Source organism: Talpa europaea (genome assembly GCF_964194135.1).
Source record: "Talpa europaea genome assembly, chromosome: 3".
Classification (NCBI taxonomy): domain Eukaryota; kingdom Metazoa; phylum Chordata; class Mammalia; order Eulipotyphla; family Talpidae; genus Talpa; species Talpa europaea.
Window position 1 is genome coordinate 103,274,433 of NC_140069.1, and position 24,052 is coordinate 103,298,484.

At 47.0% G+C, this 24,052-nt stretch overlaps 1 protein-coding gene across 1 annotated transcript; it reads left to right on the forward strand.

Moving 5' to 3' along the window:
• Window positions 1–10,376: 10,376 nt before the first annotated feature.
• Window positions 10,377–23,657, forward strand: GHRHR (growth hormone releasing hormone receptor; the record flags this gene model as incomplete). Its single annotated transcript, XM_084229697.1, has 13 exons — window positions 10,377–10,433; window positions 13,815–13,917; window positions 14,047–14,154; window positions 14,909–15,006; window positions 16,075–16,172; window positions 16,932–17,064; window positions 18,718–18,871; window positions 19,168–19,228; window positions 19,819–19,888; window positions 20,591–20,682; window positions 21,226–21,355; window positions 21,774–21,815; window positions 23,532–23,657. 13 exons carry the CDS (start codon window positions 10,377–10,379, stop codon window positions 23,655–23,657), a joined length of 1,272 nt encoding a protein of 423 aa, XP_084085823.1.
• Between the last annotated feature and the right edge of the window lie 395 nt (window positions 23,658–24,052).

Genomic DNA, 24,052 nt, shown 5'->3' on the forward strand with positions numbered 1-24,052 from the left:
AGACACTGGCGGAATGGAAAAGCCTCTGTGTCTAGGGCCTCATGCTGTAGGCAAAGAGGGGCTCCCCCAGAATAAACTGCCCTCATGGACACCCTGCTTGGGGGATAGACTTTGCCCCCAATATCTTTAGCGTCTGCCCAGGGACAGGGAGAAACTGAATTCTAGCTACTGTGTTCTTTAACATTTGATTTTATTTGTACAAGTAGTGCACAAGTACATTTTTCTTAAAAATTGAAATATTGCAGTTAAACTGATATTCCACCCCCCACATTTCATTATATCCACTTCCCATTTTTCTTGTCCCCATTTGGCTAATTTTGATGTGGAAGCATACAGATGTTAAGAAATACTTTTCTTTGCACAAATACAGGGTTTTTATTTTTATAAAAACACAACAATGCTACTTGCTTCTTTCTACTAAAATCTGCTTTAAATTAGTCTTGAGGGATAATTTGCATATAATAAGGGTCACTGATTTTGTGTATGCAATTTGATGATTGTCTGCAGATGTGTAAAATAGTATAATCACCATCATGCTCATCACATATTGTAGAACATTTCAGAAATTCGTGACATTTCCTTTCTTTCCCTCTGTGGTCAGTTTGCAATCCTCAACCCCGGCCCCGGCAACCCCTCATCTGCTTCTGTTACTGTAGTTTACTTTTTCTAGAACTTCATATAGATGGAATTATATGGAGTAGAGGTGGTTTTTATTTTATTCTTTTTTTTTTCAATTAATAGAATACTTTTGAGATTCATCCATAGTTGTGTGTGTAACTGTGTTTATTCCTTTTTTTTATTATGAAGAAACATTCTATTATACATATATAATTTATCATAATTTGCTTATCCATTTATCAGAGAGAGGCATTTGGGGTATTTCTAGATTTCGGTTATTATGAACAAAGCTCTGATGAACATTAGGCTACAAGTCTTTGTGTGATATATATATATATATATTTTTTTTAATTTATTTATTTGTATATACAAGGACTGGGGTACAGGACAGAGGTGTGGAGGGTGAGAGGATTTACCAGAGACAGAGTGGGGAACAGAACAGGTAGATTAACTGAAGTACACAGCTGAGGGGAGCAGCAGGCATGTCAGGAGAGGTCTGCTGCGCCATGTGAGTTGCTCCCTGGCCAGGGATCGAACTCGTGCTGCAGTGGCTGCGGAGAGCTTCATACGTTGTGTCTTAACCCCTTGTGCCACCAGGGAGGCCTTGCATGCATATATGTTTTCATTTCTCTTGGATAAATACTTTCAAGTAGGACTAACTGGTCATATAAAGGTATATTTAATTTTTATTTTTGCAACTGCCAAACTATTCGCTAAAAAAGTTGTACCATTGTGCATTCCCACCAACAATGTATGAGCATTTCAGTTGCTCTTCCTTGCTTGGACTTGTATCGTCAGCTTTTTTATCTTGAGCTATTTTAGTGTACATGAAGTGATTTCTTGTGGTGAATTTATATTTCTATAATGACTGATGATATTGAGTATCTTTAAATGTGCTTATGTATCACTCATATTTTCTTTGATGAAGTGACTATATAAATCTTAACCATTCTTTTAAAATCAGCTGGCTCCTTACTTGAAAGTTGTAGGAATTCTTTTTACATCCTAGAGTTTTCATGTTTTAGAATTATGTTCTCCAATTAATGTCTTACCTTTAATTTAAAAAAATTAACTATGTTCTTTCTAATTTTTTATTTTAAAATAATTTTACCTAGGACAATTACAAGGATAGACAGAATTCCGGTAACTTAGCATCTTATATAATCATAGCACAATGATCAAAACTAAGAAATTGACATTAGTAATAGCATGAACCGAACTACAGATTTTCCTATAGGTTCCATGATTGTCCTTTTCCTGTTTCTGAATCCAGTCCATGACCCACATGTGCTAGCTGTCACCTCCCCTTGGCCTTGGTCTTCTCTAACCTCTTAGGTGTTCCATCCAGTGACAAACTTGGACTTGCCACATGTTTCCTCATCAGCAGGCTGAGGTTATGCTCCTATCATGGGGCTCATCATACCATAATAGTTCTCCAGGGAAGAGTTACTGTTTTTTTCCAATAAAGGTTTGGAGGAGAAACCTTGAAACTAGGCAAATAACCTGATTTTCCTTAAATTTTTGCATTCTCGGTGGATTTGTCTGCAATATGTAATGTATTGCTCCAGTGGTGATTTCCTAAGTCCCTCATTCCATCTACCTTTATTAATTGGAATTCTTCTCTAAGGAAGAGCTGTTGCTTCTCTATCATTTATTTATATGCTTGTGTACTTTGGGGTTTTTTTTTTTTTTATTCTTTGGATGATAACACCCTGCCATTGCTATTCATCCAGCTGCTCAAATGACCAGCTTTGGACATGGGGGCCCTCCTACATTTGTTTCTGTGTCTTTGACAAACCCCATTCTCTCCTTCCCTTCTCCCTCCCATTCCCTCTCTGAATTATTCCTGCCCCAGTGCTTGAATCAACACTTATCCAAGCAACTTTAGTTCCTTTTATTGGAAAACAGTATTTAGATACCAAGATTTGAGTGCTACTTGCTACAGGGGTGTCATTGCTTCCAGGCCTTCTATGCGACAGAGCTAGGAGATACAGAAATATGTATTAACTCATGTATATGCATATATGTAATATGTATCTACCTACCTACCTACCTACCTACCTACCTACCTACCTACCTATGTCTACTTAATATGTACGTATGTGTCTACAAACCTACCTACCTAACTACTTATCAACCAACCATCAATCTACCTACCTGACTTCCTATATCTATATCTATCTATATCTTGAAGGAAAACACGATTTTATCCTAGTACCTGTGACTCCAACCGAGTCCTGTGCGTTCATTCTGGTATTTCTTCTTTACTTGTTTCTAACTTCTTTGGCTCACATTAATAATATCTTTCATTGGATCTTATTATCTATGATATATTTACTTGTTTTTTCCACCCAACTATACATGCCAAATATTTTCAGAGTTGCTAACTCATACCTTTGTGGAAACAAATGCCAAATAGACTACAGAAGGTCAGTTCCTTTCTTGTCCACCTCCAGTTAATTCATTTATTTGTAATGCAGGCAGATACATTTGTCATAGTCTGCATTTCATACTGGAAACCCCTGACATCCTGGTTGATTTTTTAAAATATTTGCATACAATACAATTGACTCCTTAAGATGCATAGCTCTGTGGGCTTTGACAAACACATGGAATCATATATCCAACGCATTACGTACGGAAGAGTTCTTTGGCCCCTCAGTTCCCTTATGCTCCTTGTTAGAGTCAAACTCTTCTCTCACACCCCACTATTTTTTTTTAAAGATTTATTTATTTATGTATACAAGCTGGGGCACAGGCCAGAGGTGTGCGGAGTGAGAGGATTCACCAGAGACAGAGCTCGGAACATAGCCGGCAGATCCACCCAAGTACACTGCTGAGGGGAGCAGTAGGCAAGTCAGGAGAGGTCCGCTGCTCTATGTGGGTTGCTCCCTGGCCTGCCGGGGATCGAACTTGTGCTGCAGAAGCTGCGGACAGCCTCACAGGCCATGTCTCAACCCCTTGCGCCACTAGGGAGGCCCACTCACACCCTACTATTAATGATGTGCTTTCTGGCCCGGTAGTGTTGCTTTTCTTAGTGCATGATATAAAAGGAATAATACAGGATGTAGCCTTTGGGTTTGGTTTCTTTATTTCACCTACCAAAGTAATTTAAGATTCATACATATTCTTGTACCGATCGGCAGCTTGTCCCTTTTTAATGGTGAAGGATGCTCTGTTACCCCGTTGGTTTAACATTCATCTGTTGAAGGATTTCCAGGTCTTTGACTGTCTTTGATGATCTTGAATAAAGCTTCTAGAAACATCAATGTACAGGTGGACATAAGTGCTCAATTCACTTGACTAAATATCTAAAGGCAGGGTTGAAGCTAAGTTATGTTTAACTTTTAAAAGAATCTGCTAAACTGTTTTTCCAAAGTGGTTATACTGCTTTCTTATGACAACATTTTTATCAGCAATCTACAAAATTCCAGTTGCTCTGCATCTTTGCAATCACTTGACTTTGCCAAGTTTAAAATCTTTACCATTCTTACACACAAGTTTGTGGTTTGTAGACTGTGGTTTCAATATGCATTTTAACGACGAATGATATTGAGAGCATCTTTTCCTATATTATTAGCCATTTCTATATCTTCTTTGGTGAAGTCTCCATTCAGTTTTTTGTACATTAAAAAATTAAATTGCCTCCTTGGAGGCACAGGCGATTGAGTGCAGTGCTGTGAGGCTGTTGGCAGCCTCTGCAGTGGGGGTTTGATCCCACTGGCCGGTGAGATACCCACATGGTACAGCAGACCTCTCCTGTCACTTGCTGCTCCCCCCAGCAGTGTATTTCAGTCACTCTGCCTGTTCTGTTTCCCACTCTGTCTCTGGTGAATCCTCTCACCTTTCCGCACATCTGGCCTGTACCCCAGTTCTTGTATGCATGAATAAATAAATCTTTAAAAAAATTAGATTGTTTTCTTATTGTTGGTTCTTCAATATATGCTAGATATAGATATATCCTAGATATAAATCCTTTATCAATATGTGATTTGCAAATATTTTCTCCCAGTCTGTGGTTTATCTGTTTCTTTGGAGAATGAAAGTTTTAAATTAGCATAAAGTCTAATTTGTCAGGTTTTTTTCTTTGATGGTTTACACTTTTCTAACAAGTTTTTTGCAAACCCAAGGACATGCAAATCACTTTCCTATGCTTTCTTCCATATGATTTATCATTTTATATTTAAATTTATATCTATGATCCACTTTGAGTTTAGTTTGTATAAATCATAAGGTATTTGCTGAGGGTTCTTTTCTTTTTTGCCCGTGGATAGTCAACTGTTTCAGCACCATTTGTTTCAACATCTCTCCATTGAATTGCCTTTATGCCTATATTAAAAAATTCAGTTGACTATATTTGTGTGACTCTATTTCTGGGTGCTCTATTTTTTTCTCTATTTTTGTTCCATTAACCTAGTCTATCCTTTTGCCAATACCACCCTATTTGGATGATTATAGTTAGATGATAGGTCTTAAAATTGGGTCTTCAACTTTTGTCACCAAAATTGTGTTATCTATTTTAATTTATATATATATATATATGTAAATCGTAGAATGAGCTTATTGATACAAAACAACTGGTGGAATTATATTGAATCTATAGAACAATAAAGGAGAATTGACACCTTAATATTGAGTCTACCAATCCATGAACACAATACAAGAGAGCACTCTAACTTTTTAGATTTTCATTTTTTTTTTTGTAGTTTTCAACATATCAACCACACATGTATCTTGTTACATTTGTACCTAACTATTTGATTTTATGGAGCTATTACACATGGTATTATTTTAATTTTTGGTTTCCATTTGTTAATTGCTAATACACCAAATAATAATTGATGTTGTAAGTTTACTTTGATCCTGCAATGTTGCATTTTGGAAATCCCAGAAGAATAAAAGACATTTGTGACTGTCTGAAACCCTTCCAAACCGGGGGAGACATGGGCATATAAGAACATAAAACTCAAAATTTCTTAAATGGTTTCAATCCCTAGAATCATTTCAAAGTTACAGAAAAATTGCAAAGATAGCACAGAGTTCCTACACCTCTCACTCCTAGTTTTCCCTATTTTTGATACCTTATACTAGTATTGTATGTTTGCCATGATGAATGAACCAATATTGACACAATAATAAGAAATGAAGCTTATGTTCAGATATACTTATTTTTTATGTATTGTTGCTTTTCTGCTCTAGGGTCCCCTTCAGGACACTGAACTACATTTAATCATCATTTCTCATCAATTTCCTCTTGCCTGTGATGGTTTTTCAGATTTTCTTTGTTTTTGACAAACTTCATCATTTTTCTCCCAGTGATTTTCTCTCAGTCTTTTTTCCCTCTACTTTGTATTTCATTCTGGATAGTTTACATTGGGATATCTTCCAGTTCACTGCTCCCTCACCTGCGATATCTAATCTGCTGTTAATTATAACCAGAGTTTTTTTTTTTTTCATTTCAGATACTGTATGTTTTATTTTCATAAGTTGAATTTGGGTATTTTTATGGTTTTATTCTCTATATTCTCAACTTCCTTATGCATACAGAGCACATTTGTAATAACTGTCTTAACATCTTTGCTATTTCCATCATTTCTGTCATGTCTGGATCTGTTTCTCTTGCTTGATTTTTTCTCCCATTAGTGGGTTATATTTTCTTCCTTGCATGCATTGACTATCAGATATGGCATATTTTACATTTTTGAGTTTTGCTCTATTATTTAAGTAGTGTTGGATTTATATTTTTTCTGGGCACTTATGCTTTGGATCCTTCCCAGCTTTACTCCTCCATTTTGTTAGGATGTGTCTAGAACAGCTTAATCTAAGACTAATTTTGTCTTGCTACTTAGGCATTGCTATTGCTTATCCATGCCTATGTGTTCAAGGCCTTTAGAGTAGTCAGAGCACAAACTATTCTTAGCCCTATGTGTGTCTTAAGCATTGGTCTGCCTATTCTATTCCAGTTGTTCTTTCTGCAGTCTTAGTTGGTTTCTTCTCACACATTCTTAGGTAGCTCTCAGGTCAAAGACTACAGGGAGGGGCTGCTGGGAGGCTGTGTCTTTAGAACTCTGGGGCTCTGTCTCTGTGCAGTGTCTTCTCTCTTCCTCACAAATGCTGTTCCTCTTGACCTTCTCAATCTCTCATCTCTATCTTCTATACTGACCAAGGCCATCAGCTGGTGTTTGGGTTCCTCCTCCATGAGCAGTGACCTGGGATTGCCTCAAGGCAAGAAATTAGCCCATAAATCTCACTTGGTTTGGATTCCAGTGTCTAAAAACCCCAATGTCTCTCATGTTTTATTTGGAGTTCTTGTTGTTGAAGTAGAAGAGAAACTAGTCCCTTTTACTCCATCTTGGCTGTAGCAGAAGTCCTCAAATATTTATTTTTATGATGGCTCCATGTTTTTATAGAAATGATTCAGTTCATCTTTGAGCACTCTATAGTATTCTGTTGTGTAATGTTGTCACATTTTGGTTAGCTGTTCCCTTATCATTGGACATTTGTGTTGTTTCCTGTTTTTTGTTTTGTTTTTTTTTTTTTTTACCAGATATTATAAACAACACTGCCCTTTGGGGTAAATATCCAGCAAGGGAACTTCTGCTTACTAGGATATGTTCATTTATAGATGCAATAGAGCATATAAGATTGCTTTTCAAAGTGGGTATACTAATGTTCCCATTCATCTGCACCCTAAGAAAGTACATTTCTCCACATTTTCTTCCAAATGTTGTTTTATCAGACATTAAAAAGTTAGGCAACATAATAAGTGGAAAAGAGTAGCTCTTTATTATTTCAATTTTCATTTTCTTGAGTATTGATGATGTTGAGCATCTCTTTATCTATTTATTGTCTTATATTTTATTTTCTGAATTGCCAGTTTATGTCTTTTGGTCACTTTTCTATCAGGCTATTTTCTCTATTATTGATTTGTAGGTAGTTTTAAAACATATTTTTGATGCTTTATCTGTCATTATTGGTTGCAAAAATTTCTTTCAGTGTATAGCTTGTTTTGAGTTTTTAATCTACAATGTTCTTTCTTGAAGTTACATTATTTTAATGTTGGTGTGGTCAAACACTAATCTTTTCTGTATGGATTTTGTTATATAAGAAAGGCTCCTTTAATCTCAGGTCATAAAAATACACTACTAATTTTTTTTAAAAATCCTTGTCATTTTGTTGTAGTTTGTAGTTGGGGTTTTAAACCTTCTAGGATTTATATTTTGTGCATTTGAACTAAGGATCTAATCTTATTTTTTTCCATACAAATAATCAATTGCTCCAACATTATTTGCTGATAGCCCATCCTATTACAGGTTACCATGAACGATTGTCCACTGTAAGTTAAATTCTGTAAGAGCTATGTTATATGCCTTCCCTTCTTTACAAGGAAAGTACTACAGAACGTGGTATTTTATTTTATCGCCGTTTTTCAGGTGGAGAAAAAAGGCTCAAGAGGGTTAAAAGACTTGCCCCAGGTCACACAGCTAGTTAATGGTGAGGCTGTACATGAACTCCGAGTAGATACAGTGAGAGCTGGAGATGGGAGCCACAGTGACCTGGGTCTATTTGGAAGGTACATTGCGCCTGACGATCATTAGGATGCTGTCAAGATTTCTCCACCTTGATCCTCTTGTGTTTTTGGACTGGGTTATTCTTTATAAGGTTGTGAGGGATCTTCCCGTGCATGTTTAACAGCACCCCTGGTTTCTACCCACTAAAGAGCAGTGGCCCCGTGCCACCCTTCCTCCCCACCTCTAGCTCCTGGTGGTGACAACAAAAAGTGTCTCCAGACATTGTAGATATGCCCAGGGGAACAAAATTGCCCCTATTAAGAACCACTAATTTAGATAATAACTGGTATATTTTATTTGTATATATTTTACATCATTGTTCATTTTTAAACAATGTTTGCTTGCCCCCCCCCCCCCCGTAGAATTTCCTTCACCAATGCACCCGGGCACCATCTCCTCAGTCCCCTGTGTTCCTCCCTCCCTCTGATCCCTCTCCCTCCTCCTCCCCTGCAGGATGTCTCTGGTTTATAATTGTTTGTTTTTGTTTTGTTTTGTTGTGTTATGTATTTTTATTATTTTTCCCCCTGATGTCCTATTTTGTTCCCCTATATTCCTCCTGTAAGTGAAACCATCGATATTTTTCTTCTTCCGCCTAACTTATTACTGAGCATAATTTCTTTACTAATTTAGATAATAGTAACTATTAAATGTCAATATCAATATTGATTTTAACTATCATTAACATTAATGGTATTGGCACTAATTCTCCACATAGATTCATCATATTGATCCTTGGGCAGTTGCCTCTATGTAGGATGAGGGACAAAAGGTTTCAGCATTTCCTTTAACGTATACCTTCTCAATGTTCTGCTCTTTCAGCCTATGAGTGTCTCACAACTGGCTGTGGAAATGTGTGGAGCCCAGGGAGTGTGCCCCCCACCCCCACCACAGCACATAGCCCAAGGGCAGGGGGTCTGGTGCTGGGTGGTTTCTGTTTTCTCTTCGAAATATTTTTCTCTAACACTTTGTTAGCAATGAATACAAATGGAAAAATAAAGTCCTGCTGATGTAAAATGATTCCTAAATGCAGACGTGGCGGGAGTGGAGGGCTTTCATCATTCATGATTCACATCAGTTGTAAACATGTCTGAGGTCACCAGCGTGCAGCCTGGCAGCATCTGGGACTGTGATCAGTGCACAAACGTCAGCACCCACCAGGTACTGGTACCCTCAGGGCCCGGAAAGGTTAAATGTATTGTCAGATCTCATAATGCTGTGCAAATCCAGGGCAATTAGGAATGCTGTCTTAGCTTGGCCAATTGGGACTCTGCATTTTAAAATCTAAAGCCACAATAAAAATGATCAGGTAAAGAACAGCCAAAATAATTGGAGTCTCTTTGCAAATCTTCTCTTTTCTGCTACTGATAAGAATATTTCTTGCCCCATTTGGGATGACCCAGCTCCACGAATCCCTTTGCACACCTCTATTCAGCTGCATTTTCCCTTTGCCTTAGGATTTCTGGGGAAACATTGACCAGCCCACCATGTGAAGTTCAGAGCCTTGATACCTGCAGACTGCACCTCACCGTGCAGACTGGAGCCCTGGGTGGGAAGGAAGCGAGGCTCTGCTACTACGACACCTTTTGGCAGTCTGTGCAGGTTCATAGTGATCTGCTGCCTTTCGTAAGCTCCTTCCTACACTGCTCCCACACTGGCAACCCACCCCCACTTCCTGGGAGCCCCATCCACAGCTCTGAGCCTCCCAACCAGCCCTGTGGCATCATCAACCCAAGTGGGGGCTCCCTGAGGGCAGGGCTTTGTCCTCTTCTCTGAGTTTCCTCCGCCGGGGTTGGGGTGACTCTCAGTGTAAGTCGGCAGAGAGCTAGGCTCAGAGAAGAGAGTGGGAAAAATACAGAGCAAATGAGACAGAAGGTGTCCCGTGGCTCTCACCTCCCTGGGCCTTGCTGTCAGGACAGACATACAGGCTGACTTACAGCAAGGGTGGAAGGAGGTGAGGGAAGCTCAGCCCCTCCCTCTGGGGACATGGAGCCCCTTCCAAGGTTGGGGCTGTCTGCCAGGCACGGTGCCCTGCAAGCCTGGTGACTATTCATCACGTTCTGTCCTCTTTGCTAGCTCCTGCCTATGCAAATTGCCACCCCAGAAGAGGAGGCAGGGGAGGCACTAGGGGCAGCAGGAGGGAAAAGGGTCACAGAAGTTGACTCAGGAAGTCACTGATGAACCACCACCATGGACAGCAAGGTGTGGGGTACCTGCATTCTCTGTTTGCTGAGCCCATTCCCCATGGTGAGTAGCCAGCTCTGACCCTCTGGCCTTTCTCCCTGGGATCCAGGTTGGGGAGCCACAGGCCATAGGGGCTCCGGCTGGAGCCTAGGGGGAATCCTACTGCCCTTCCCCAGGAGTTGCTCCCCTCCAAACAGAGAGCAGCGGGGCTTGGCGAACCCACAACACTGGTGCTCCTTCCTTCTCTTCCCTCCTCCCCCCACAGTGTGTTCCTCTGAGTAACTGAGGATTACCACATCCTTCCCAGGCTGAGCTGCATTTGCTCCCTGCTGCCTACCTGAGTGTCTGTCTGTGTCCTGCGGGGGCCACAGAGGCTCTGTGTGCCTCAAGATAGTGCCTTAGAATCAGGGAGTCAAGGTCAGTCTTTCCTTGAGATACCCCAACTCTTTCTCTACACTACACATCCCCATTCCTTCCTCATGTTCCCCTCTGATAAGATCTCCAGACCTGACTTCCTCACCTCCCCATCCTTAAGACCCTAGAGCCACACTTTCATCTGATTGCTTCCATTTAGAGGTTATCAAAGGGGCCAAAAGTTAGCAAAAGAAGGGGCCAAAAGAAGTTAGCAGAGAAGAACTGTTCCTGTCTAGCATTTCAGGGACACTTGCTCTCCTGATGTGCCCTGGGGCTGGAGGAATTTCAGCAACCTAGAAAGCTGGAGAATGGGCGGCAACTTCCTGACCTTCTGCTCAGCAGCTTAGTCAAGTATAGGGATGAGAGAGAGAGATGCCAGGTGCTGGGTGGGAAGCCCCAGCCATGTGGGTTGAGGTCTCCTTCTACTGGCTGGTGAGGGGCAGCCATGTCCTCCAGATACCTCACAGCACCTGCTCTGAGGCACAGGTTTCGCACCCACATCCAGCATTGTGATAATGTCAAGGTCTTCATCTCTTTGATCCTCATTTGTTTCTTTCTTTTTTTTTTTTAAAGAGATTTTTTTTAAAAAATATATATATATATTATTTATTTATTTATTTATACAAGCACTGGGTACAGTCAGAAGAGCAGGAGGGTGAGAGAATTCACCAGAGCCAGAGCAGAACAGGCAAAAGGACCGAAGTACACTGCTGAGGGGAGCTGGAGAGGTCTGTCTCGCCATGTGGGACCCTCCTCCAGTGGCCGGGGAGCAGCCGGGGATCGAACCAGCGCTGCAGAGGCTGCTGGCTGCCTCGCAACCCAGCGCTCAACCGCTGTGCCACCGGGGAGGGCCCTCATTTGTTTCTTTTGTAAAAAGGAAAATAACATCTGCTCAGCCTGGCTGCCAGGTATTGAGCGGGGTCTAATTTGTCAGGGGCACGGTGTGGAGTGCAATGCAGGCAACGTCTATTGCCCTCTCTGCAACAAGGGAAGCCCCCCACCCTCTTGTTTGTGTGCACCTCATGGGAAAAACTTTATTTTTAGGAGGGGGGCAGTGGACCTGTGGACCTGTGTGTGTGTATGTGGGGGGTCATTCAGCGGCTGGTGACAGTGCCCGGACTAGAATGAAATCATTGTCTCCCAGTATGGGCTCCAGCCCCCACAGACCCCAGACCTGCAATGCTTATGAATAGCGAGGCTGAGGTATACAGGCCAGGGGAGTCTGCCTCAGGAAGGGTGCCCAATATGTGGGTGGGGGTAACCCCATGGGAGCGTTTGGGAAAGTATTAGAAGAGTCTACCTCTAGCGCTCGCTTCAGCAGCACACACGCTAAAATGGGAACGAGGAGTCCTCCTTGTTACCTATAATCATCACCCATGACTGTACATCTAGGTCATTCGTTGGGCTTCCCTGGAATTTCCTGCTTTTCTCAGGAAACATGGAAGCTTCTATCTATCTATCCTTCTGGTGGGAGGCTGCCCCCCAGGTGCCCTAGTTTCTCCCACCTCCATGGTTCTTCTGACAGGTACTAAGGAGGTATAGCCCATTGGGATGGGGCTCCAGGCAGTGGAGAAGGGACAGGTGAAGCTCATAACTGTGTTAGCACCCCCAGTTACAATTAGGCTGGCTGTGCAAATAAGCCAGGTCCCCACCCCCATTCCTGTGCTCAGTCTTCAGAGGGGAAGACAGGTTTGGGCTCTGCTGTGAGATGATTCTGGGTTCACTGAGTCCTGGGGAGGAAGTCAGAGGTGAGTCTGGGGCACCACCAGAATGGAGACCCAGAACCTGGGCAGCAGGTGGAATCTGCAGCATGAGGCCCATAGAGCCAAGCAGGAGATGGAGGAGCTGAGCCCAAGCTGGATTTGGAGAAATGGGACCAGCAGGTCAGGATGGGAGTGTCATTCCCTGCAAGGCCTGGCTGGGGGGGTGGCCCCATTTATTGGCTGCGTCTCTGGCTCCTCTCCTTGTCCACTGACCTGTGGCCGGGTCCTGGAGTCCTTCCACATGTTTGCTACTGTCTACTGCCCCCACTCTGGTGTCCGAGGTCTCCCGACGCTCTCATTTAGCCCTTGCATGTCCATGGCACTCACCAAAGAACACTAGGAATTAAATATCTGCTGACATGACCCTAGACAATGAGGCTGTATGCACATGTGTGTGAGGATGGCCACGGGAAGGACACACTAGACCTGCTGTCTCCTCACACTGCTTAGATGCTCCCCAGTGCATGCTACATTTTGTATTCCCTCATCCTTGCACAAAGAAAATGCTCTTTTCTTTATCCTGGAAGCTCTTCTCGCCACTAATTTTAAAAAACGCTTTTCTCAGGTCCAGCTCAAATGCCACCACCTCAGGCCCTGCAGAAGGAGCACTGTCCTCCAGTGCCTGTGCTACCTCTGGTCACTTTCATATTGGAGCTATCAGGACCTTGTCTTAGCTCCTTTCCCACTCTGCTCCTCCTCTGAATAACCCTTGAGGATGGAAATGTACATTGATTGGATGTGTATTTTCTATGAAAATGTGGGCTGTGGACCAAGTTTGCAGTGCAGGTTGTATATAAAGTTGGGTTCTCTCACATGTCTCTGTTTGTGGCTCTGGCCTGTAGGATGGTCAGTTTCAGCTTTTTTCTAGCCTGGGACAGTGGGAGGGAGGGGTACTAGGAATTCTTGCTCTCTCTCTCTCTCTCTCTCTATCTCTCTCTCTCTGTCTCTCTCTCTCTGTCTGTGTGTCTGTCTCTCTCTCTCTCTCTCTCTCTCTCACACACACACACACACACACACACACACAAACACTGTTTCTGCCATTGTGCATCCCCTTACCTCCTTTCCTGACTCTGACTTTTCTGACTCTCTCCCTCTTACAAAGACCGCTGTGTCCACCCAGCTAATCCAGGATTTTCCCATTTCAAGATCCTTAACTTAATCACACATGCAAAGTGTCTTCTGCCATGTAAGGTAGCATATTCCATTTTCAAGAACCCACAAGGAGCACCTCCTTGGCTTGGTTCACCCCATTCACTCTTTCCTGCAGATACTGGGCCACGTGCACCCAGAATGTGACTTCATCAGCCAGTTGAGAGAGGAAGAGAGCGCATGTCTCCAGGCAGCAGAAGAGGCGCCCAACACCACCCTGGGTACGGGGTTGGGGAAGGAGGCGGTGGCTTTCCGATTCTTTTATCTCCTCCAGCCTCACCTTTCAGAATGTGGGGGGACTCTCCTCCCACCCTCCAGATGTGTCTACTTTGCTCTCATCTACTGTCTAGGCTGCCCCAGGACCTGGGACGGGCTGCTGTGCTGGCCGATGGCAGGCTCTGGGGAATGGGTGACCCTCCCTTGCCCGAGTTTCTTCTCTCACTTCAGTTCAGAGCCAGGTGAAGGGTGCTGGGTGTGGTGGGGAGGGGAGGTGGTTTTCTTTGGTGGTGGCAGAGTATGCTGGTCACAGTCGTAGCTTTGGGGTCAGGGAGACTGGATTTGGCATTGACTTGGCCTCTTTTGGTGTGACCTTGGGCAAGTCAGCCAACCTCTCGGGCCCTGAAATTCCCAGCCTATGACCAGAGAAGAACAAGGACACTGACCTCACAGAGAGTGAGGACTAGCGAGGGGTGCATGGGTGTGCTAGACCCAGTTGGCACCGGGCCAATGTTTTCCAATGTGAGCATGAGGCCTGGCTGCAGGGTGAGGAGGGCAGGGTCTGCTAGACCGCCCAGATGCTGCCAGTCACCCGGTGGGGGCAGGGTGGGAGGGCACCCACTGCTCTGCCTCGCCTCCTGGGCCTGGATCTCAGGAGTGGACGGTCCCTCCAGAAGCAGAGAACTTTCTTTCTCTCTTTGTCCTTACAACACTGGGTCCCCAACTCGCTCTTCTCTGTTCCCAAGGCAATGATTGTCCTGTTTAATACATGGGGACTCTGAGACCAGAGGGAGAGGCCCCAGAGTATGTCCCAGGCAGCCCAGGCCTGGACCTGGTTCCCGAAGGCAAGGCCATCCTCTCTCAGCATCAGAGAGGGGCTGCCCGTGCCGACCCTTCCAGGAGCTCTAGATGGCCAATCGCTCTCCAATACCTCCTGGGACAAGGGGCGCAGTTGCAACCAGGTCTCAGAGGCTCTCCACTGTTCTTTCCTCCCAGGGGCTGTAAAGCGGGATTGCACCATCATGGGCTGGTCTGACCCCTTCCCACCTTACCCCGTCGCCTGCCCTGTGCCCTTGGAGTTGCTGGCAGAAGAGGTAGGAGGTTCGTGGCTTCTTAGAGGGAGGGTCGTCCTGGATGTTTGTGTGGGTGGTGGAGTGCACAGCTGGAAGAGCTGCCATTGTCTTTGAGCTGGCAGGTTGGAATATGAACTACAGATTCCCAGAAGATAATCATAGTCTGGAAGGGAGGGGTCTTTTGCTGGTTTGCTCAAGGGTCGTGGGCCACTTTGCTTGGAGGAAGTGGGCAGAAGGCAGGTGGAGAAATGTGCTGACCTTGGCACACCCTCTGTGCCCAGGCTTCCAGAGCAGGGAACTCTGATTCTGGGGAAGCAGACTCCTAGCTCTCTAGGCAACCCCTTCGCTTTTCTGGTGCTTGGTCTGTGGAGCTGTGTCCATGGCTATGTGTGGACCAGTGAGGGAAACTGAAGCCTAGAGTGATCGTAGGACCCCCCACCCCACAAACTAGCCAGCACACCCCATACTTCTAAACTGAGCGGGGCCTTTTGCAAGGGGCTTCCACATCCATAACCCATGTTTCTCCCCTCAGCCCTGTGACACACAGCATGAGTCTGACCATGCTCAGGTGAAAACATTGAGTCAGCAAGGGCAGCGATGAGTCTCTCAGGGATCTGGCCCCTCAACCCCACTCCCTGCCCCCTTCTGTCTCCATGTCCCCCTGAGCCATGCTGAGCTTTTATTGGTCTGAATATGTGGGTCTGAAAAGAGCCTTTCCTTGCGGCTGTCCCTGGCTGTCCCCTATACTTGGGGACATCATGTTCCCAAGCTGATGACAAGCTGGATGTCAATAAACAAGCCCAATTTCCTCCTCAGCTTTTGTCATTCCTCAGGGACTCACAGTTTCTGAGGCAGTGGCTTCCCATCCCCAAAGCAGCAGGGAGAGTTAAGTGTCCTCCTCAGCAATGAGTCAGACAAGACAGGCTGTAATCAACAGCTTCAGTTAGAAGAGGGAGATTTTCATGTTTTCCACAGACATTCCTGCCTCCAGATGGGGAGTCTGGGGGATGGAGAGTCATGTTTGAGTACTAAGTCTCTTTTCCCCCAAAGGCCGGTCGCTGAGACTTTCTCTGTGTCCACCCTCCTCAGAGATCGTACTTCTCCACAGTGAAGGTCATCTACACCCTGGGCCACAGCATCTCCGTTGCGGCCCTCTTCCTGGCCATCATCATCCTGGTTTCTCTCAGGTTCGCCATCCCCAACCCCTGCTCAAGAATCTTCCTGGCGTCCCCGCTGGCCACAGCCCCAGCCCACTCCTCGCCTGGATTCCCAGCTCAAGGCACCACTGCTGTTTCCGGCTCTTCCCTCCTCTCGCCTGCATGGAGACCCGCATGCCCAGGACTCGCCCCTGCCGCTGCACCTTCGCTCAGGTGGCGCGCATTCTCTTAACTTGGACGCAGCCTCTTCCTTCTCCCTGTATTTTTATCTGCCAAATTGCGAAGCACAGATCCCATCTGCTTCAAAGAATCCTCTTTACCTCTTCCATGGAGTCCTTCTTGCCAGCCCCAACCTGTGATCAATACCCTTCTTCGGGCCCCCAGACCTCAGAGGCTGAACCCCACACTCTGGCCTGTGCTGTTCTCTGTGCCCATCTCTCTCTCCGTCCAAGGGGCTCCCGTGGGCAGCCCCCTGACATTTCTCTGCCTGTCCTCCAGACTAGGACTCCCGTGGGCAGTCCCTGCCATTTCTGCACCTGTCCTCCAGAGTAGGAGCTTCCTGAAGGCAGGGGCTGGGGTTCTCTGCTCCTCACCTACTCTGGGAGTGGTCGGTCAGCTGTCCTGTTCAGCTCCACCCAACCCAACCCAGTCCAATCTGATCTGATCCAATCCAGCCAGTGCAATTACTCTAACCCTCCTTAGCGACCCCCCACCAGGCCCCTGCTGTGGGCACATCAGAAGCCCCCTCCCACCTTGCCTCCTTCTGTCATCTGTCTCCACCCCCTCCAGGAGGCTCCACTGCCCCCGAAACTACATCCACACCCAGCTGTTCACCACCTTCATCCTCAAGGCGGGAGCTGTGTTCCTGAAGGACGCCGCCCTGTTCCCCGGCGAGAACACAGACTACTGCAGCTTCTCCTCTGTAATGGCAGCGACGCGCGGCCCCGGGCAGCAGGGGTGGGGGCGGGGAAAGGCAGGTGGATACAGACCTAGTGTACCCAGTGTAGTGGCAGAAAGGCCACAGGGCAGGACCTCTATGACCCGAGCATACGGGGTAAAGGAGGAGAGTCCTAGGATTCCCCAGTGGCTTTTCAGGCTTTTATTGGGATTTACCAGGTACACGGTAGGCAGGGGTGCTGGGATGGTAACAGGCCTCCCCGCCCCGCGAATCTTCACTCTTCCTGGGCTCTCTGGAATTCTCTCATGGCCTCTGCTTTTCCGCAACTTTCTTCTGGTATTTCTGCTCCTTTTGCTCTCTTCTGCTGGCGTCCCTGTAATGCTGCCCTTATAAGCCCCACCTGTCAGCCCAGGTGTACCCACTCACGCATGCCCACACCCCACTCCAGGTGCCCGCCATCAGGCATGAATTCAGGACCTCAGACATCCATCATCAATCCTAATGGTGGGAGGGCAGAAAAGCCTGATATACTTTACTTACCCTACACCCGGGAAGGCAGGCCATCCCTGTGGGCTGAACTCGGGGCTCCAACATTGCCAATCACAGAACCGGAGTGAGTCAGTCCCCTCTACCCCCAAGTCAGGTCCTACACACTCACGCATTTCAGGACTGTGCTGCCAACCTATGCCATTCCCCATTGCTGCTCCCTACTCCACAGTCTCCATTTCCTTTTCACCCCACATCCCACAGTCCAAGCTAGACGACATTTCACTCCTCCTAGCTCTTTCATTTTGTACCTCCCCTGAGTGCCGGTGTGTCCGCAACTGACTATGGGTGTTTGATGGGCCGGGCAGAGAATCACCCTGGGTGCCCTGGGGGACAGATGCACCTGGCAGATTATGGGGCTGCCAGCTAGGAGAGAGAGGGCTTTGGAGCTGAGTGGGCAGCAACCATGGGGAGGGTCCAGTGTGAACCAACCTCACAGGAGAACCCAAGGCACATCCAAGAGATGGGGAGGACATACACACATGCATAAGTAATTCTATATATGATATAATTTATACAAACACACATAATTTTATATGTGTGTATAATTATATATGTAGAGAGAAAGCATATACATATATGTGTATATATATGTAATGTGTCAGGCATTACACTAAACACATGCCCTATCTCCTTTTATCCTACATATATTTTCGCTGTAGTCCCCTCTGTGCTCAGAGGTGGTACTCCTCACCCCGAGAGATGAGTGAGTCATGCAGTGAATGAATGAATGAGTGAGTGAATGAGTGAATGGGGGTGTGTGTGTATGTTTGGAACCGGTGGGAATAGTGTTCATAGTCACAGCTTTAGGGATTGACTGGAGCTCAAGAAGGCGTGGGTAAAAGTGAGAATAGTAGCCATTTTTAAACAATGTTTCCCTTTATTTCTGTACAAGGCCATAAAATAGATAGGTGTTGCAAGTTTTCCCTCTTACAGATGAAAAACTAAGATGTGGGGGGTTCCCCAGCTAATAGATGGTGGATGTGAACCCAAATCTCTGCTTCTTATCAACACAATAGCATCCCCACATCTCCTTGGGGCAGCCCCAGGAGGAGGGGCCTTGCAGGGTTGAGGTCTGTGTGGGGCAGGGACGACTTGGGTGTCTCAGCTCTGCAGCACCTCGATCCCCAGGTTGTGTGCAAGGTCTCCGTGGCCACCTCGCATTTCGCCACCATGACCAACTTCAGCTGGCTGTTGGCAGAAGCTGTCTACCTGACCTGCCTCTTGGCCTCCACATCACCCAGCACAAGGAGCGCCTTCTGGGGGCTGGTTCTTGCTGGCTGGGGTAAGCTGAAGGGCTGGTCTGGAAACTGTATGAGGGGAGGGGGCTGGGATTGTCCACGAAGTTCTCAGGAAGGTCCCTTCAGCTCACTGGTGATGACCTGAGGCCCAGAGAAGAGGAGGGACACCCACAATCCTGCTGCCGGTGTCAGAGATCAGGATCAGGTCCCTGGCCTTGGGGTGCTGCCCTGACCCAGGCTTCATGGTGCCCTGTGGAACTGGCAATGGGAGGAGGAGGCGGGGGTAGGTCTCTGATCTGTGGATGCAGACTCCTCTCTCACATCTGTGTACCCCTTGCAGGTCTTCCCCTGTTCTTCACTGGAACATGGGTGGGGTGCAAGTTGGCCTTTGAGGATACTGCGTGAGTCCAGGCGGCTGCCTTGTCATACCTGCACCGAGTTCCCATGGGGCCAGAATGACAATCAGGCAATACGCTGTTCTCCAGGCCAGGGAGGAAGGGGAGGCCTGCTGTCAGGCAACTCCTAGGCTTGGGCGGGGTGAAAGAGGGCATGAGCACAGAGTGGGCATGAGCAGGGGTGGGAGGAGTGCTCAGATTATTAGGATTTTGGGGTTCAGGGAAAGGCAGGTAAGAGTCTATCAGTGGGGGCCCTCTGGAATGGCGGAATTGGTGGGGACAACAAGAGGCAGTAAACAGGCAGATTTTCAAGAAGTTCATTCATTCTCAAGGAGTTTTCTAGGTCAAGAGAAAGCAGAGCCCAGCATGTACTGGGGCATCTCTTTGGAAGGGAGACCTAACTGGCGGGGAGAGATTGGGCTTAATGGGAGGTGGGGTGAGGCTGGAGGAAGGCTTGACTGATGGAGAGAGGAGAGAGGAGCCTGGAGACCTGTAGGTAGAGAGGAGGGACCAAGGAGATGGGTGAGTCCCCTAGAAAAGGGCTTTCCAGCCAGAGTTCTTGGTGTCCTGTTAGTCCTGGTCTGTCCTCTCTGTAGGTGCTGGGACCTGGATGACAGCTCCCCCTACTGGTGGATCATCAAAGGGCCCATCGTCCTCTCAGTTGGGGTCAGTTTTTGGTGCCGATATCCTTTGCTTTATTTTGTCAGCCTCGCAGGGTCCCTCACAGCGTTGCACAAGGCAGAAAACATAACTCCATGCGGAGAGTCAGGACTGGGTTCCAGCCTAGCTTGCCACAGATTTCCTGCGAGGCCTCTCGACTTCAAGATCCCATTGGTAAAACGAAGGGTGGTCTGGGTCAGTGCTCAGGCCCCTCTCACTCAGAATTTGGATGAATCTGGTGTCCTGGCTGTGAATCATCCACTACTGCAATGAGATATTGGAGAGACTGGAGTGGAGGAAGTGGAAGGGACGCTGCAGCCCCCACTGGGCCCTTGCAGAAAGCAGGTCAGCCAGAACTGGAGCATGGCCTCGTCAGTGCTCATTTTTCACATTTAGCAATTTTGCAGAGTGAAGGCCACTGGCCTTGTGTCACAGATGACCCTTGAAGGTGCTTAAGGCAGGATGACCAGGCCTGACCTCTCACTCTTAATCCCAGGACTGGTGAGGGAGGATCCCTAAGCCCCTGGGGGCCATGTGGGACCTCCCAGTTTCCAGGCTCTAAGTTCTAGAGCAAGGATCTGAGTATCCATCTACCAGCATAAGCCTCTGTCTCAAGGATATGAGTTTCTGGACCTCAAAGAGGCGCCATTCAGGCTACCAGACCACCACTGACCCTTGCCTTCTACCATCCTGTACCTCTATTTCCAGGTAAACTTTGGGCTTTTTCTCAATATTATCCGAATCCTGCTGAGGAAACTGGAGCCAACCCAGGGCAGCCTCCACACACAGTCTCAGTACTGGTAACGTGTGTGTGTGCATGTGAGCATGTGAGTGTATGTGTGTAGGGAGAGGCTGGGCTGGAGTGTGGTGTGAGAGTGAGTGTGGTTGTGTTTCATGGTCCCATGCTCATTCCCATGTTCCCCGAGAGGAGAGATCTGGTCCCTGCCCTTGGGGAGACCAAACTGGGGGACAGATGGAGGCCCCAAACAGTTACCAGGCCAAGTAGGCTGATGAGCATGGGGGTCAATTTCCAGTGGAGCTGTGGAGAAGATCCTTTCTCAGTGGGAATGGACAGGGATGACATCCTAGAGGGAGTCTTTGAACTAGATTTTGAAAGGTGCATACACTTTGGAGAAAACGGCACAAGAGCGTTTGGCAGAGGACAAGCGGGGTCCGTGGGCCTGAAGTAAGGAAGCCCAGCGTGAGCGTGGGGGTGACAACGTCCTCTAGGATGCTAGTGTGTACGCTGCTGTAGGGAGCTGGTGAGCAGTGAGAGTGGGCAGAGGGAGCATGGGAGCTTCTTATTCTATCCTTGAGAAACTCGAGCTTGTCCTCTCCTGCAGGCGTCTCTCCAAGTCAACACTTCTCCTCATCCCGCTGTTTGGAATTCACTACATCATCTTCAACTTCCTGCCTGACAGTGCCGGCCTAAGCGTCCGCCTCCCCCTGGAGCTGGGACTGGGTTCCTTCCAGGTGATGATCCCACAGGCTCTTCTTCCTTCCGGGTCTTTGGAAGGAGGGAGGAGTTGCTGCTGCCCTCAGAGTTGGTTGGCTTCCTTGGTAGAGTGAGGGCAACTAGGCTGGTTATTCTTCCATCTAGTCACTCATCCTTCTTTTCAACTGTCCATCTGTCTGTCCATCTCTATTCATTCAATTGCCCCTGCACCCATCTACCCATGTATCCATCCATCCACCCACCCATCATATTTATTCAATGTTTAGTGAGCACCTATGCCTGCCATGTAGTAAGGGATGAAGGCATATAGCTTTTCTCAAAGGCCTGGCCCAAGCCACAGGCTGGGTTGGGTGGAGGAAAAGGTAGTGAAAAACCATAGCCATCTGGAGGCCAGAACCAAGTATTCTGATGTGGTCCTGCTCTTTGGCCCCATAGGGTTTTGTTGTCGCCATCCTGTACTGCTTCCTCAACCAAGAGGTACGTGACTTTCCAGGTTCTCTTTACTCATGGAGCCTCCCTTTCCAGTCATCCTGAGACTCCCCTCCCTCTTCCCTGTCCAGGCCATGTAAATCTCAGCTTAGGATAAATTATAACCCTCTCTTGTGTGTGTGTGTGTGTGTGTGTGAGAGAGAGAGAGAGAGAGAGAGAGAGAGAAAGTTACTCTATTCTGAGTTTCTGGATCAAGCTGAACCTGAATGTTTCCTGCAATCATTTTTTATCCCTCTCTCTTCTGGGATGGTCCAAGTTTTCTGTATTTCAGCATGGAGTAGCAGATGCCTTTCATGGGTAGGAATAGAGATCCAGGGGTGGGCTAAAGGGATCCCTCAATTCTGTTTTTTTCTAAGATTAAATAAGAGGAAGAGTGGGGGAAGAAACAAAACAGGGGTGGGGGGAAGAGAGACAGAGACAGAGAGAGGAAAAAACAGAGAGAGGGGAACTAAGGAAGTCAGGGACAGATGTATAAGGACTAGGAAAATAGTGTTGGATGCAGAGCCAGGGACACAGAGGGCACATCTGGAAGAGGGACAGACAGAAAGAACTAAGGTGGACGTACACCTGAATAGATGGTGCTGATGCACTTGTAGATACATATGGAAAGATGTCACTGAGGAGTCAATGAAAATGTGGCATCCGGAAGGTACCTGCATTTTCCCTCAGGACAGACTTGCTTCAAGGGGAGAGATGAACAATGTAGCTCAGTGCCCCAGACTCCAGGTCCAAGCCACTGTGTCCAGGAGCAGTGCAGTGGGCTCCCTCTGCTGGCCATGAACTCTGCACAGCTTGTCTCCTCTCAATGGCGCTACGCTCCCCGCTCATCTGCCTCCTCTGTCTCTTTCTGTTGCCACCCAGTGCATCTCCACAGCCTTAACTGGTATCTGGGTGTGGACACAGGACAGCAGGAGCTGAGTGTGGTGGCTCATAGACCCTACAGAGCCCAAGCTGGGTGAGGCACAGCCTTCCCACGCCCCGGCTGGTGAGACCTGGGAAAGGGGCATCCACAGAGAATTGCAAAGAGAAATGTCCCAGGAAGGATTGTTGGGGATCAGCTTCTGGTAATGGGGAACTTACTACCCATGACTGCTCTTTCTATGTAGATACTGTGGTATGCTTGCTTTTATGTTAACCAGAAACCTCTTCACGTTGTCTTTGACCACAGCCCAGGTTCTGTTTTGTCAGGCAGGTCACAGCCTCTCAGCTCCCTCTGCCCCCAACAGTCCCTTGGAGATGTGAAGATACAGATAGTCCCCCAGTTGGTTTTCTTTCAGTTTCTGTCCCCTGTACACATTCCCAGGGGCCACATTTCAGCTCAGCAGGTGTTCAGAGGGCAGGGTCAGGGCTGAAACCTAGAGCAGGGGATAGACTTAATCCCTTCATGGAGGAACGGGCAATTATCTGGTCAGAAACTCAAGAAAACACTCATAAATATTTTTACCTGGGCCTGGACAAAAGCAGTGTTAAAAAGTTGAGAAAGGTGCTCAAAGCAATATAGCTAGACAAAGTCACAGGAAGGAGGAAGTAGTATCCTTTAGAGACAACACTTAGTGGTGGCTGTGGTCAACTGTGGCTGCTCCTGAACCAGGAACCCAGGTTTCTGTCTCTCCTACATGGTCTTTCCCTGCACCCTCAATCCTATGGGGCTGAGCAGAAATGTGGAGTGGAACCATCCTAACATCCTCTCCCTTGTCCCTGGAGGTGAGGACAGAGATCTCACGGAGGTGGCATGGACATGACCCTGAGCTACTGCCACCCCGGAGGAACCGTGCCAAGTGGACCATGCCTTCCCGCTCAGGGACAAAGGTGCTGACGTCTGTGTGCTAGACTGGAGTCCACACCTGAACATGGGCAATGCACCAAGTCCACCACGCTCTGGAGGAGTGAGGGGGTCCTGTCCACCCTCCAGGCATCCTCAGGATACACCTCGATCCAAGCTGCTGCCCAGCCCCTGGCAGGGAAGAACCTTCCTGCCCATCCCATGCCAATTCTTCTCCTAGGTCCTTGTGCGTCTACCTCTCACTTCCTGGGTTCCTCTGTCTCTGTTCTCATGTTTCTCCTTCCATTCCATAGCCCAAAGCCAGAGGAGCCAAAAAGTTTATAAATGACTAGATACGTATTAGAATGCATACCTGCACCTCTGCAGGGAAGGGAACTCCAGCCTTCATTTGGACTCTGGTACAGAAGCACATTTTTCATTCTTCTATCACCATCATTTGTGC